Source organism: Struthio camelus, chromosome 5 (genome assembly GCF_040807025.1).
Source record: "Struthio camelus isolate bStrCam1 chromosome 5, bStrCam1.hap1, whole genome shotgun sequence".
In the NCBI taxonomy this organism is placed as follows: domain Eukaryota; kingdom Metazoa; phylum Chordata; class Aves; order Struthioniformes; family Struthionidae; genus Struthio; species Struthio camelus.
Window position 1 is genome coordinate 41144251 of NC_090946.1, and position 14911 is coordinate 41159161.

Sequence of the window (14911 nt, forward strand, 5' to 3'; positions counted from 1 at the left end):
TAAGTTCAGATCTTGATCGTAAATAAGAGATCAAAAAACATGTACTTTTCCAAATTTAGCATTGTTATCAAGGATCATGAAGCGACCAAAGTGAACCTACTGGTCCAGAGGTACCCCCCAAAGTTCTGCCGAGGGAATCAAACCCACCTAGTTACGCAGAACAGGAAGAGCAGGCGGTGAGCCTGACAGTTTCAATTCATATTGCTCTATCTTTTTACATGTGGGTGCTGCCCAGCAGGAAGCACAGTACTTGTAGTGGTTCAGCTCAGGACTTCCTATTTGTTTTGCTTGCATTCCCATATTACATATCTGCTCTATTTATTATACCAAAGGATGCCAGAGAACTCAGTTAGATGACAGGCATTTAAAGCATTTCCACGGCAACAAATAACTTTAACATTCAGATTATCAAGCAAAAGTATAGTCGCCCCAATATTTTTTCACAATTGTTAAAAAAGGTCAGTACTTTCCAAACATTACGCAACTAAAATATTAAGGAATCATATACAGGTTACATATAAACAGGGAAATTTTTGAATTGTACTCTCTTTAGTTAAATGTACTCTCTTTAATTAACTTTTTACACTGAGAATACTACTAAGTCAATCAGAGATTACTGAAAAGTGAGAAAATCAGCATAGGAAGTAAGCTATTAATTTAAAAAAATGTTTAGATAGTTGTGGGGTTTCTCCCCCTCTCTCTCTTGTAAATGCATACTGCTGATGTGAAAATACTCTGGTTATTTCCATTGGATATTATTTCTCAGCAGTCTAGGATTAAACACTAATGTAAAATCTAACAAAAGCTGCAACCTGTGTGAAAATTGGGTATATGAATATTTTTGTAATTATGTAATATTTCAAGAAGCTAACACAATCTGGGTTTACAACTTAATGAGTAAACAAGGAAAAGAGGTGAACAGAAGCAAAGGCTTGGGTGGGAAATCTCTCTCTCTTCACTCTTCTGGTGAAATTTCCAAGGAATATGAGATAAGAAAGTAAATATTTATTTCAGACGCATCCTTTGACAGCCAAATAGGATGACTTCCTTCATCCGAGTACTGTTTTCTGGTGCAATTCAAAATAGCAATGAAAATGTCTGCAAACTCCCTTACAATAGGAAGGAATATATTATTAGAATCAGAACAGGCACAGAAACTTGGCCTGATATTAAGAAAAATGCAGAAACGCATCAGAAATTTTCTTGTAAAGAAGAGAAGAAAATGAGCATATGAGAAGAAAATCTAAAACAGAAAAGAGAGGTGAGAAAGAAAAACAGAAAGGCATGGAAAATCCAAAAGATTCAGAGAAAACAGTAGGAAGAAAACTAGGAACTCCCTTTGAATAAGGTAAACATTGCCTTACTACTCCCTTCCCCAACAATTATGCAAGTGTACTGCTTTAGGTTTAAATACACGATTTTAGTCTTGAATAGTGCAGCTACTACCTGTACTAACATTTACCCTACAGCACCTCAGTTTTCATATATATTACCCAGATCTTGCATTCTAGCACCATGTATTTGCTCCAGTGAACAGGACAGAGCACTTTGAAAGCTATACAACACATGTACCAGTACTGTCTACATAACTTGAGAGATTCTCACTATAAGCGATCAGCAGCTTTCTAATCTGTATGTAATTTAATTAAATTACCCTTGTCTTAAACTGATGCTAGATTTATCTACACTACCAAAAATTAGGATATTTTCCAGTCCACAAAATATTATAGCTTTTCAGAAAAATGTAAGAGCAGTCCAAAAAAAGCACCTGTAAAGGAGAGAATAATAATCAAGGAAATATAAAAAATCCAGATATTTACCTCTTTGTCTTTGCTATATTTACTTTGATGCAGTTTCTTATATTTGTGCAATCGCAGCATATTGTGAAGCTCCTCTCTTGAGAGAGAAAATTCTTCTTCCTCCTCTCCATCCTCATCACTTGGTGAATCTGTATCACTGGAGTCATCACTCAGAAGGATACTCTGACAAGAATAAACAGAGACTAGTTTAACAATCACAGGTCCCTATACCAAATCATTTATTTAAGCAGAATACTCTTGAGCCCTTACCCAATTAAGGGCTGCAGGCCTTAGCATCTACAAGCGTCTCCCATCTGAAACGCCTCAAGTATGAAATAGCTTTCTGAGATAGAAGTACTGCGTAACAGCTAATCTAATATAGGTATTTTTCAATGGCTGGGGAGGTACTTTTCTGTCAGTTTAGCGTGCTAAATCAGATTGCCAAGAGGTCAGACAAGAGCCAGACCTGATGCAAGGCATGCAGCCGGAAGCAGGAGAATAGCAGGACAAATAATGCAAAGGGAGTAGGAAAGCATATAAAACCATACATCACAAAATTCCCTTCCTTATACCCTGGCTTTTCTCACTGCTGCCAAGAGCCTTCAGGTACCACAAGCAGCCGAAATGGTTTCTTAAAATGACCTAATTTTCACTAGAGGAGGCTACACTGCAATGAAGATGCACAGACGGCATAAAGCCACCATTCCATTCTGTCCGTCCTTCCTCATTGGACCTTGTACTGACTTCAGCTTTGAAAGAAATATTCAGTTGAGTCCCATATGTCCATTTAATATATTTCAAAATAGCTCCTTTTAATTTGTACAGTGTACTAAAACTACTTCAAGTTTCTGAATGTATACTTATTGTGAAATTCAACTAAAATGCAGCTGCTGACCAAAACAGAAAAGACTACTGTCCATTTTGTTACACAATGGAAATAAAAGCCTCAAACCTACAGTGACTATAATTTTATCTTGTTCTATGCAAGACCTAATGCAGTATTTATTATCCACTGTCACATACTCTTCCTTTCCCTTTCCAAGATGAGGCGGCCTCTGTAGGGCACTTTTTTTTTTTGGTAGGTGTTTTAAATGTATATAAAAGCATGCCTTTCTTCTTAGCAAGGGATACTAGCTCCATTTACAGCAAAAATTAGTGCAGCAAAGAGTCTGGCATAGCTCAGGAGAAAAGAATTCCTTTGGAGCCCTCTTTTCAGTGACTTACAAAATATTACCACATCTCTATAGCCACTTATACGTTTTTTCCAATGTGAGATTTTGCATCAATTAAGACGACACCACATCATCTTAAGGCAGCTCTTAAACACAAAAGTCCAGCTTTCTGAGCTCTCAGTGGTAAACGTAAAGTAAAATTAAAGGGACTATCGAGATGAGCACAAAAACTCACTGTATTTGGAAATTTATTTGTGGTAATACTCTGAACAGAGCTCAACGCATTTTCTTGTTGCTGTCTGTTTGCTTAAACAGATCTTCATGATCCACAGGGGATGACAACATGGAACCACTCATTTACCACTGTCTGCAGGGTGTTACTGGGACTCTACTCACATATTTAGCAACAGCTACATTTCTTTCCAATATTCTTACCTTCAGCCACTTTCTGCTTTTCTTCAGTTTGGAAAAATTATAAAAGCTCCCCTTTTCAGACTTTGGTTCTGTTTAGAGGGGGAAAAAAAAAAAACAAATTTCTTAAGAAATAATGCTTTTCCCACCTTATCCCAAAGTAAGCAGAGAGTCAGTCTGGTGCATGCCTACCTGGCTGCAGTACTCCATTCAGGGAATGAGCGTTTAACATTCCAGAATTTCCTGCTCCAGAAGGTTCCCCAAGCAAAGAGTTTGGAGGCTCTTCCTTAACTTGCATCAGGGGATCCCCAGACTGAGGCAGCAAAGGATTGTCATCCAATCCATCCTCACTTTCATCACTGCAGTAAGATAAATAATATGGTCAAAACGAGAGGAAAATATTCAAAAGAGGAGATCTCTATGACATTTTCTTACATGCGGCCATTTTTCTAAGGTTTGAGAATTAAGAAGGTCTCAGGCATAATTATACACATTATAATAATTTCCCGTTATCCCCTTTCAGTAGCAGTTAATCATCAAGCCAGTCTGCCTATGCTATCAACCTGCAGCCTCAGTCTTTAATTAGGTACTTAATTTGAGAAGTCTGAACTAAGCAATAAACTGGGGTGATGAGTCAAACCAAAGCACAACATTGCCAGTCTCAACACTACTGTATATGCAAAAAATATACAACACCTGCTTTTTCTACTCCTCATGTGCATCTTATTAAGTGCCTGTAATATACCTGCTATCTATTACCCACTCACTTTTCAGTTCTGTGACTCTGCAGTTCCACAACACTAATGAAACTGGAAGTAAATTGTTTTGAGATAGGCACTTCACCCTGATGACTTATTTCTCAATGGTAGAACTTTACTTTCTTCCACATAAACTCTCCATCTGACAACAGTGCTTGCATTTCACTTACGGTTATGGGCCAGTTCCCTGAAACATCAACTCAGCGCTTGTTCATCCTGCTTTTTGCAGATGAAGAAATTTTTGGCCGCTCAGCTGTGAAAAACAGCTTTAAAAGATCGTGCTAATTCGCATCCAGGCTGGCAATATGCAGCGCTATCAGTGTGAGGTAAGAGAAGGAACAGTGCAAAATCTTTACAGGAACAGGGTTTATACTGAACAAGTCACTCTAAACCCTTACAATGGTGCTGCCTTGGAACAATACTAAAAACATGCTCATCTTTCCTTGTTATTCCCAAATGAAAACAGAAGAGCTTTTGGTACCTGGATATATTCCTGTTAAAGATGGCAGATGTCTGTCGTAGAAACTGATCCAATTGCAGAGCTTTCTCCAGATACTGTAGATAAAGGGGTTTTGCCAGCTCTGAGCAGCTGCCATCCTCTCTGGCACCCAGCTCTGAGGCCATAGAACAAACTTCTCCTCATGCACAGATGCCTCCAAATACACAGCTGTTAAGAAGAAATATCATTATCATTACCACCTTTGAAAAGAAAGAACTAAATGAACAGACAATACCTACTGCCTATTATTTTAAACAGTCCAAAGGGTCTGTTCCACTGAACACATAACGAGAGAAGTCCCCATCAAAGAGCTTTGGTTTGCAGTTAGCAGGTGTAGTTAACAACATGAAATTCACACTAAGATCTCCACCACAATATTAACGTAGTCAAAAATTAGATTCCTAGTCTTCTCTTTTATGAATCTGCAATATATTTTGATTTTATGAATCTACGTTGCACTGACCTAGTATGATAATCCCAATGCTTTAGCAAACGATGATATAGAAACACAAAGTACAATGAATCCAGTCCTTGAACACCTAAAATAAACTTTCATCACTATTAAAGATAACATTCTGAATAGTGAGGGCAGCCACGTATCATATAAAACAAATGCATGCAATTAAGTGATTATTTTTAAGTTGAATCATCTATATAAAGCATATATACAAAGAACACTGAAGATGTTTTATGTTTTTACAGTTCAATCCACAGCTAAGTCTACAGAATACTTCTAAGACCCTTCCTCTATTCAAAAGCAGCGTTTCTCTCAAGGCACTCAGAAATAGCTACCTGTTGCACAAACTACAAATATCTGACCAAAAAAACTTCCAATCTAAAATTCAACCATCAACATTAAAGAAAAAAGTAATATATAATTTGCAATTTATTATATGCCTTTTCCAATTACAAACTTAGAACACATCACTCCAGCTTTCTGGTTTTGAACTAATAAATCACCTGCCTAATTTTTATCGTCACTTGTTCTTGGGATTTTAGATTCTCAAAAAAAGAAAAAATAACCCACCACAGTTGCATCAAGCATACGTTAAAGACAAAGTTAATAAAACATTTTAGTGCTCTGTCAATTTCACTTTTATTTTTCTTCAATTATAAAAGATATCTTAATGATTGTTACAGTAATGGTGAGAAAAATTATTCTAAAACACATTTATTTCCAAATTCAAAACTGTTACTGTAAAAATAAAGTGCTGTCAATGCCCTAAGCAGGACAATATTTATCAATAAATGAATACCTTCAGCTTAAGCTTTTGTTTCTGGTGGAGGACAAAAATAAAAACAGTCAGCTTTTGAAAGATTTATTAGATTACCTGCTCTTCTAACGGATTCTTCTGGTAACATTTTTAAAAAATTACAAAACCCGAAGCAAACCTTGCACTCTCTTTTACTCCACAACTTTTTATGGGTGTTCAATTAGTAAACTGTTTTAAGCTTATACATGTGAAAACACAAACTAAGCTTTAAGGTCTTCTAATTGCTCTATGTATACAGCCTGAAAATCAGTGACTAACTTTTTCCAAGTCTCTTATCCTTGAAAACCACAGATCAGTTTCAGAACTCCAGAAACTACAAAAAGCTAGGATTAACTCATTACTACCTTGAGCCTAATAGCTGTGGTGGAATAGGAGCAAATTTTATTAATTTTTTTATCAGAAAAAATACCTAGCGTCGATTTAAGATCTTTAGTCATACAGAAGATAGAACAGTAGCCCAGAAATTTTAGGCAGGATAGCAACCACCAATTAAAACTGAATTTTAGACTGAAGCTATCTAGGTTCCATTATCTATATACTAGAACTTCTTACACCTGACAAAAATAGAATGAATGACCTCTGTTACGACACACCTGTTTTCAGCAGAGGTTAACAGCCAGAACAAAGCACCTGAAAGCTTTCCCTATGAAAAGGCGGTTAAGATTTGTGTTTTCCAAGACTTTAATAATTTCTGAAGCTTTCATCTGTGTCTATCTTATTCCTTAAAAACCACCTGGGGAAAAAAAAACAAAAAACTAAACCCACAGACTGTCTTCCAACACACAGGACCATGAGGAAAGCAAAGAGGTTAGAAAAAGAGAAGAAGCCTTAACCTTGTGCCTCTGACAGAAGGAATCATTATAGGAGGGCACAGCAAAGGACACCAAGAAGGTGAAAGTGGTTTTCTTTGAGATCACCAATAAAACCGAGAAGAGGGGCCTGATTCAATCCCTCTGCCACACCAGAAACAAACTATGGTGACCCCTTTTATCACTGCATTTCAAAATGTATCTGTAAACAAGAACTAGCTTGTGTTACATGACTATCATATTATTTTAGTTTCCCAGCCAAAATGTCATGTGCAACGATGATGCTTTATGGTTTTGCTCAGAACCACAATGCATTTTGCAGCTGTCTGCCCTTTGCAGAAAACCTCCTTCCTAAAAGTCAACATTTGGTAACAGTGCTTGTCCTTGAGGCATTGCAGGAAAGAAACCTGCCTCAAGGGGCATGGAGCACACATGGCTTTATTTGGCTTCACTGCTTCTGGGGAAGCTGACAGGTTTTCCAGGGTCTTTTTCACCCTGACCATACTTGCCCTCAAAACTGTACAAACTTAACAGCAAAATAAAGGAAAAAAATGCAAGATCAATTTAACATCAAGTTCCTAACTACGGGACAGCAAACAGGTTAGAGGCAGAACAAACACAATCGCTTTCCTTGTCTAACGTGAGCAACTGGATGCTTTTCTAGCTGCCCAGATGTGCTTGCCTAAGAGCCGGTCTAAGCCAGTGCTGCCACCAGCGTGCAGCATTGCCGCTCCTTTGCGCAGGCACCAGTGCTCATCCAGCTCTACAAGGAGACAGCTTACTTCCTTATCTGCAAGATAAAAGGAACCTACAAAAAGATGGCATATCAGATGTGTTTGCTAATTAAAACACTAAGGCATTTCCTCTGGAGTGGCTCATTCATACTGCACAGAGTTCCCAGACATCTGTGAAAGCCAGCAATAATATCCTCTATCTGCAATGAATGTAGTAACAGCAAAAAGTGAGTTTTCATTCAGTATTTTAATACATTAAATTCCCCTTTTTGTGTACTATGAGATGTGCTACACCTGTCTCATCCATACCTTTTGTTAATAACTATGTTCTTAAGTATTATTTCTCAGATCAGGAAACTTCACATTTCTACAATTAACGATGTCCTCCTTGTGCTTGCACAGTAGAAGTAATCTATATTCTACCCAAAGAAAAGATATAAACTTCTGCCTGTTTTCCACTTTAATTTTCCTAAGAGGCTCCTGTACATACAATGTTAATTACTATTCTCATCCAAAAAATTACTCCCCTGTCTCTCGCCTAGTGAATAACCAAAGAAAAACAAGAGAATTTAACAATAGTCTTAAATGTAATAACAATGCTCAAAACAAATTTAATAAAAGTGTTATATAGGCATAGAGAACAGCTCAGCCCTTGAATTCTGCCTTTCATTTAATTATATGCTAACAGTTGCACGGTGCTTCTCTGCTGATCAAAGTAATAACAACGGAAGCTAACTGACAGCAATCTCTTTATTCTCTACTCTTTTGTTCCCTTTATAAGTTTTAAGAAACAAAGATTTCCAATGGCTAAAATTGCTTGAACACTGAAGTGAGAGAAGATGAGAATAAACAAATGAGACACCCACAACTGCCTTATGCACTGCAGCAGGTAAAAGGGTCCAGGAAATCAAAGACGTTGTTTCAGTAGATTTAAATGGTGATGACATTCATTCCACTTTTCTTTGCCATTTTTGATACAAATCTACCCTTTTGCCTACTTGGTTTAAGGAGGACTGCAGAAATATTGATTTTGAAAATGTTTTGAATTGCTGGTGGTAATGTTTAGATAATCATGTTACAGGTGTTAAAATGGCTGGATACTGCTGAGCAATGGTTCTGGAGTCATGACTTCCTTACTAATATACTCCAATATTATACCAAGTTTCAGTGTCAGATTTAGTAGAGTCGTTTGCCTTCTCTCTCCTCCCTTTCTCTCCCCAAAAGTAGTACAAGTTCAGGAAATTAGCATCAGGAGCTAAACAGCGGGTGTACTCGCTGGCTGGCTGACACCTTGAATTCTTTAATGTTCTTATTTAATCATAAGTTCACACAAACTAATTCTATGACGCGGCCCTTTAAATTATTAAAGGTACAAGTAAAATACTGCTAGTGGTTTCTGAATTTGGCTATCAACTTCATGTAAATGACCTTCAAACCTTCGAAACAATACATTTTTTTTAAAGATTTAAGCTCGTTTTTGAAGACGTCTTCCTCATTCTGTTTTAAATCACATTGCTTAGTTCAAAGTTAAGGTAGGTGTGAGGGGTTTTTTGTTTGTTTTTCAAATCAGTCCCTTATAATGTCTAGCCAGTAAGTAAACACCCAGCATTGGAGAAGAATCCTCCAAGGACATCTTCAGAAAGCAGAGTTACGTTTTATAAGGAGGTTTCTAAGTTTTATGCCCACTGACCTGCAGCAATCAAACAGCAAATATACTGCTTCCACTAGGCAGCTTAGCTTTAAAAGTAGACTTTCCTAGTTTAAAAAAAAATCTATTGGCTATTTCTGAATGGAAGTCCAACAAGCTTTTGCAACCAAGACCAATCTAAAACAGCAGCCCCACAAGCAGCAGAATTTCTGCCTAGCTGCAAGCTTTGTATGGCTTATTTAAATAGTACTTTTTCTCCAAGAATCTCTCTTCCCTGCCCTCCTCCCTCTTCACTGAGTGGCATTTCTACGTTTCAGGTAAAGCCCAGGGGATTACTTTTTCTCCTCTTTACACCTAACAATGACAACAAATGTTACAGTAAATAATAACAACAACAATATTCCTAATCAAGGGCACATACAGAAAAGCAAGCTACCAGGGAGGTATAAGGTACAGCGTATCAGCTAATCCACAGTACCTGTTTGTAGGCTATGTCAAACGCAAGACAAATCAACAAGGTAAAACTAATTCAAATGGTTTCAACTCACCACATACTAACAGCGTACATACTCAGTGTTACCAGCTAACAGGTGAGCACAGTTACTTGTCCAAGTATTTCAGCAAACAAAAGCACAGTTTCTCATCTCTCCTCCTGGTAACGCTTGTAAGCACCCTGACGAAACATTCACGCGTCGACATTCAAGTGGACAAAAAGTTGACATTCAGTCTACACAAGGAAAATATGTCTCTCTCACATGCCTATTTCCATCACTGAAAGTCTTAAACATACAGCAGAATTAAAAACTGAAGCCAGGAGTGTGAGAACATAACCTTCTACACAATTTTAAGTTCCCTCACAATTTTAGCAGTTTTCTGCTTTTTTTTTTTTGCTGGTCTTTTTATACTTCGTATTTTGACACCAGCTTATCAAGAGAGAATTTCCAAACTAATACAAACACCCAAGAAGAAATTCAAAAATGAGACACACAACTCTCATCAGAATACTAGAACAGCGCAAGAATTTGCCTCAGTAGTAGTAACAGCTCCAAAATAACCCTTGACGTATAGACACACACATCCACACAGCAGATTAAGTCAAGACTTATATGGAAAACTCACATTAGTACAGTAACACCAGTTAAGGGGTATTTATTTGTCAATTTCTTTAAAGGTAAAATCTCTAACACAACTGCGGTGCTACTGAAGAGTTTTAACAGGCATTTCACTTGGAGAACTACATGCTCTTCTTCCCTCTCTCACCCACCTTGTAGCTTGTCTTGATAAATACATAGTTACACTGACACCACTTTTCTAGAGCACTCTATATGCTGGGTCTTAAATCCAAGTGTAATTGCCATATTGTCTTTTTTATGGCAAGAAGTCTTTTAAACAAAACTTTGATATACAAGAGATTATTGTTTAAAAAAGAAAAAAAGAAAAATATTTCATATGAACTTAAAGCCCTCGGTTTCCTTTGAATTCAAGTTGAATGAATAATGCAGTATTTTACTTTGCTATTTTACTTTTGTGGCAATGTTTCACAGTGTTTTCCAAGGAACGAGATAGCATTTCATTGATCTCAGTTCAACCTTTTAATAGCTTTTAAATACAGAGATGCAGAGCCAGTAGACACAAGGATTGGATTCTCTAACTGCAGAAACAGCAGTCACAGATGAGGGCCACTCTATTACAAAAAAAAGCTGCACAGCTCTACACAAATTTTATTAGAAGCCTATAGGTAAGTGAATCACTGAATACCTTAAAAGATATGTGTAAAGCTACCAAACGCAAAAGTTGGCAAGTTACAGTTCAGTTTCCATGTCTAAACTAATAGAAAAATGGCTAGGAGAAACCAAACAGCCTAACTGTTCAGTTAGGGTAAGTCTTGTCCCAGAAGAGCTGTGATGAGCATTTGTGGAGATCTCTGACAATAGGTCCATATTTTCTGCATTACAAATCACAGAAGAGCATCAACGGCTACCCTGATACATTGCCACTGCCTTTGCTCCTCCTTCGCTTTCTGTATACACAGAATACCAACTGCACGGATGATTTGGTTTTGGTTTGTTTTTCCCTCCCTCCACCCTAGCTCACAAAAAGGCCCTCGCAGGGTTCTCTTGGACGTTTTTATTCTTGCCACCTGCACCAATCCCTAGTACATAATTTACCTTGTCACGTAGCATGCTTGTTTGCAGAATTGACAGCTTATTTATTACGTTATACCCAAATGGAACAAAACTTGCGAATCTAAATAGTCATGAAACGCCAGGTAGTATTTTAAGCAACCTTAAGAGATACGTGCAAGAGAGGGACTAGAAGTCCAGAAATAAAGGAATCATTCCTAAAAGTGGGGGAAAGGTTCAAGTGAGAGCCGTATTTCTTGTTCTTTCCCATATCTGCCCACTGCCTTATCAATCTCAGAGCATCATAACATACTCTCATATACATACGTATTAAAGGCATGACAATACACATACATCATTGCTGAATAATATCAAATTGAGCTGTGGTGACGTACAGGCATATTAGGTGTGCTGTGTAAATCCTAATAATACAATTATTTGTACGAGGAAAGTGTTACATTCTAATACTGCATATAAAGCTGTTTCACTGCAGGATGAAGGAACTTCACTCTTGCACGTGCAAAGGAAAAAACCTAAAAAAATTGATTGTCATCATATACAACAATACAATCTTAAAAAACGTTGATTATCATCACATATATCAACGCTGCCAAGATTTAAATGTACCGCGTAGGATCAGCAATAGGGCAAAGAAATGAACGTATAACGTCAAATAGCATATTAATTAAAACAGAAATTGCGTTGATACTGTGAGTTTGCAGTGAAACGGGCTTAGACTTTATACCACAACCTTAACGTGGCCTTCCCTTAGGTATGTATTTACCAGCGCAACCGTAAGGCTAAGCTGTTTCATATACACACCTAGCACCTAGCACAGCACTTTTGAACTACGACGCTAACTCTGCAAGCAACGCCAGGTGCCCATGGCTATTCAGACAGAGCTTGCTGCAAGCCCAGGACTTCCCAAAACTGGGAGACTGACAGGGGAAGAGCTCACACTGAGGAAAAAAAGAGTCCGTGTTTTAACAACCGCGTTGCATCATGCAGTCAGCGAACAGAGTCCGCTGCCCAGGCCAGGGCGCGCTAAAGACCGACCGCTCTGGGCATCGCGGAACGAGTCAGAAGCTCAGGCCCTGAACGTGACACCTTCAGGCGCGACGACGCGACAACGCGCGGCGAGACCGGCCCCCACGCCACCTACGCGGGACCCGCTCGCGGAGGCGGCACAAACGCCGGCGCCGCGGCGGCCGCGCAGACCTCGCGCCGCCCGGGGCGTTACCGGGGGCGGCCGCGCTCCCGCCCCGCCCCGCCCCGCCCCGGGCGGCAGCGCGGCGCCGGGCCGCGGCCGCGCCCCACCACGCGGCGCCCCCCGCCCCCCACCACGCGCCGCGGAAAGTTACCAACGGCTCCGCGCCGGGCGCGGGCGGGGCGCGGGCGCGCTGCCATGTGACGGCGCCGGGGGGAGAGCGAGGGGGCGCGCTCCCGCCGCCGCCCCGCAGGTGCGCCGCGGCGCCCCCGCCGCCCCCCCCCCCGCTGCCCGCCTGGCGCCGCTCGCGCGCCCCCCGGGCCCCGGAGCCGCTCCGCGCCGGGCGGCGGGGGAGGGGCGCCTCCTGCGCCAGTATCGGGGCGCATCCGGCGGGCAGGGCGGGGAAGGGGCCTGTGCCTTTAAGAAGAGGCCCGGCTGCTGCGGCCGCTGCTCGGCGGCGGCCGGGGGGGGGGTGAAGCCGCGGCCTGCCCAGCCCGGGCCCCGCCGCCGCCGCCTCGCTTCGCCCCGGCCCGGCGTGCCCTTGCCCGGTCGCCGCGGGGGCTCACCTGGGTGGCAGGCCCGGCCTCGGCGCGGCGGCGGCGGCGGGGGGCTGGGGGTGTCTCCTGGGCTCGCTCCCCCGCTCGCTCCGCCCGGCCTCTCGCCCGGCGCTGCCGGGGCTGGCGCTGCCTGTCTCCTGCTGCGGGGCCCTCTCGACTCTTGCCTCGCCAAGATGGCGCCCGCGCTGCTACTGAGGAGGAGGCGGCGGCTGCGGGCGCTGGGACGGCGGCGGCGGCCACTTTCGCTCACTGAGAGGAGAGGAGCAGGGACACGGGGAGCCATGGCGGGGGGGAGGAGAGGCGCCATGGCCAGGCCTGAACAATCGAGCGCCGCATACCCTCCCGCCGCCCCGGTACCGCACCTCGCCGCCGCGGCCTTGCTCGCGCCGCCGGCGCCGCCGCACGGCCCCCGCGCCCGCACCGCGGGTGCCATCCCCACACGCAGCCCGCGCGGGGCCCGCGCCCATCGATGCGCTCGCACGCCCGATTGGTAGAGTCTGACACTGACGGAAATTGCCGAAGGGACTCGGCCGAAGTGGCCGGGTGAGACAGCAAGTCTCGCGTGAGGGAGGAGGAAACTCTCGCGATGGCGGGGGGCTGCCAGGGCCGGCGGGTGCGTACCGGAAGTGACGCAGAATCGCCCTTGGCCCGGCCGGAAGGGCGGTGGGGAGAGGCTTGGGCCCGCGGAGAGAGGCGGCCGCAGGACGCCCCCCCCCCCCCATCATCACCCCCCGGTGCCCCGGGCCCTGGCCCACCTCAAAACAAGCGACGCCCGGCGCCGGCGTTGAGGCAGGGACGCTGGCGGGAGCCAGCGGCGACCCGGGCACAAAGGTTGTCCTCGGGGGCGGCGCCCCCGCGCGCGGGGCCGGAGGCCTCGGAGCCGAAGGCCTCGGAGCCGACGGCGGGGACGTTGGGCGGCGTCAGCAGCGACCGGGCCGAGAGCACTGCTGGCCCCCAGACCCCATGGCGGGTATTTAGCCAGTACACCGATGACTCACTATCAGACTCTGTTCTTCCTACCGCTAGGCTCTACTTCACTGCAGCACTCAGGAGACACCACAGTTTCTAGAAAGACAGGAGAGGAGGGGAAAAAACAAACACACAAATGTTCACCTCCCCAGAAAAACTTCACTACAGTGGTGTCCCCTAAATACCTATAAGCGTAACTTTAACCAGCAACTGTGTTGTTAAGAAAAATACATAAGTGAAGTACATCTTGCTGCTTAATACAGATCACTTTCTAAGGTTAGTTGTAATGAACACTAGCACTAGACAGCATTACAAGGTCTATGGATCCTTTTAAAGATACATTTTAAAAGCCAGTTTCTTCCTGTAAAAGTTTGTCATTGATATGTAAGCAAGAGTGAAAATGAGTGGTGACTCAGTTCTAATCCATTTCTTCTTCTTTATGCCATACTCAAAAGGGGGGAAAGCTGCAGTCTGTTTACCTACGGTTTTTACTACTTAAAGCAATATAGTGGCACAGATGTAGTTACACCCTCAAGTTCCTATCTGGAAATCCTTATTCCATTTTAATATGGTTCCAGCTAGAGATTCACTTCCTCTCGAAAGAGGCAGAGAATCCAACTCTTTTCTCATCCTGAAAGATGCCTTTGGAGTTCAGTTTGTGGCCTGCACACAGACACTCCAGATGACTGTTCTACACGTGATCCCAGACGTCTTACTTCCTCCTCCACCATCTGATACACTGCCATTTTCCCCCTTTCTCTAAGGCTGGTTGGACTCAGATATTTTAATTGTGGAAATACAATGTAGCACTCCTGAGCTGGCCCTAGTTCAGAAGGGCCTGCAATTTCCATATTGTACCTCACTGGTTCACAACACACCACTGGTTAAGAGAAATCTTGCTCCAAATGAACATGAGTATCAGTGCCGAGAAGAGGCCCAGCCCACTGCCAG

General features: G+C 42.7%; 1 protein-coding gene across 4 annotated transcripts in view; it reads right to left on the minus strand.

Moving 5' to 3' along the window:
- The window catches only part of INO80 (INO80 complex ATPase subunit), a 69887-nt gene extending 56069 nt beyond the window's left edge, over nucleotides 1-13818 (minus strand). Inside the window, exons 1-5 of one of the 4 annotated variants that reach the window (XM_068945885.1) lie at nucleotides 13747-13818; nucleotides 4622-4807; nucleotides 3575-3741; nucleotides 3407-3474; nucleotides 1821-1982 (exon numbers count right to left, since the gene is read on the minus strand). In XM_068945885.1, coding sequence (XP_068801986.1) covers nucleotides 1821-1982; nucleotides 3407-3474; nucleotides 3575-3741; nucleotides 4622-4764 — 540 coding nt within the window. In that variant the 5' untranslated portion in view covers nucleotides 4765-4807; nucleotides 13747-13818. Of the gene's footprint in view, nucleotides 1-1820; nucleotides 1983-3406; nucleotides 3475-3574; nucleotides 3742-4621; nucleotides 4808-12056; nucleotides 12414-13000; nucleotides 13159-13353; nucleotides 13451-13746 lie in introns of those variants that run through there. The other 3 variants (XM_068945884.1, XM_068945883.1, XM_009684627.2) reach the window with 3 other exon arrangements.
- Nucleotides 13819-14911: the final 1093 nt, after the last annotated feature.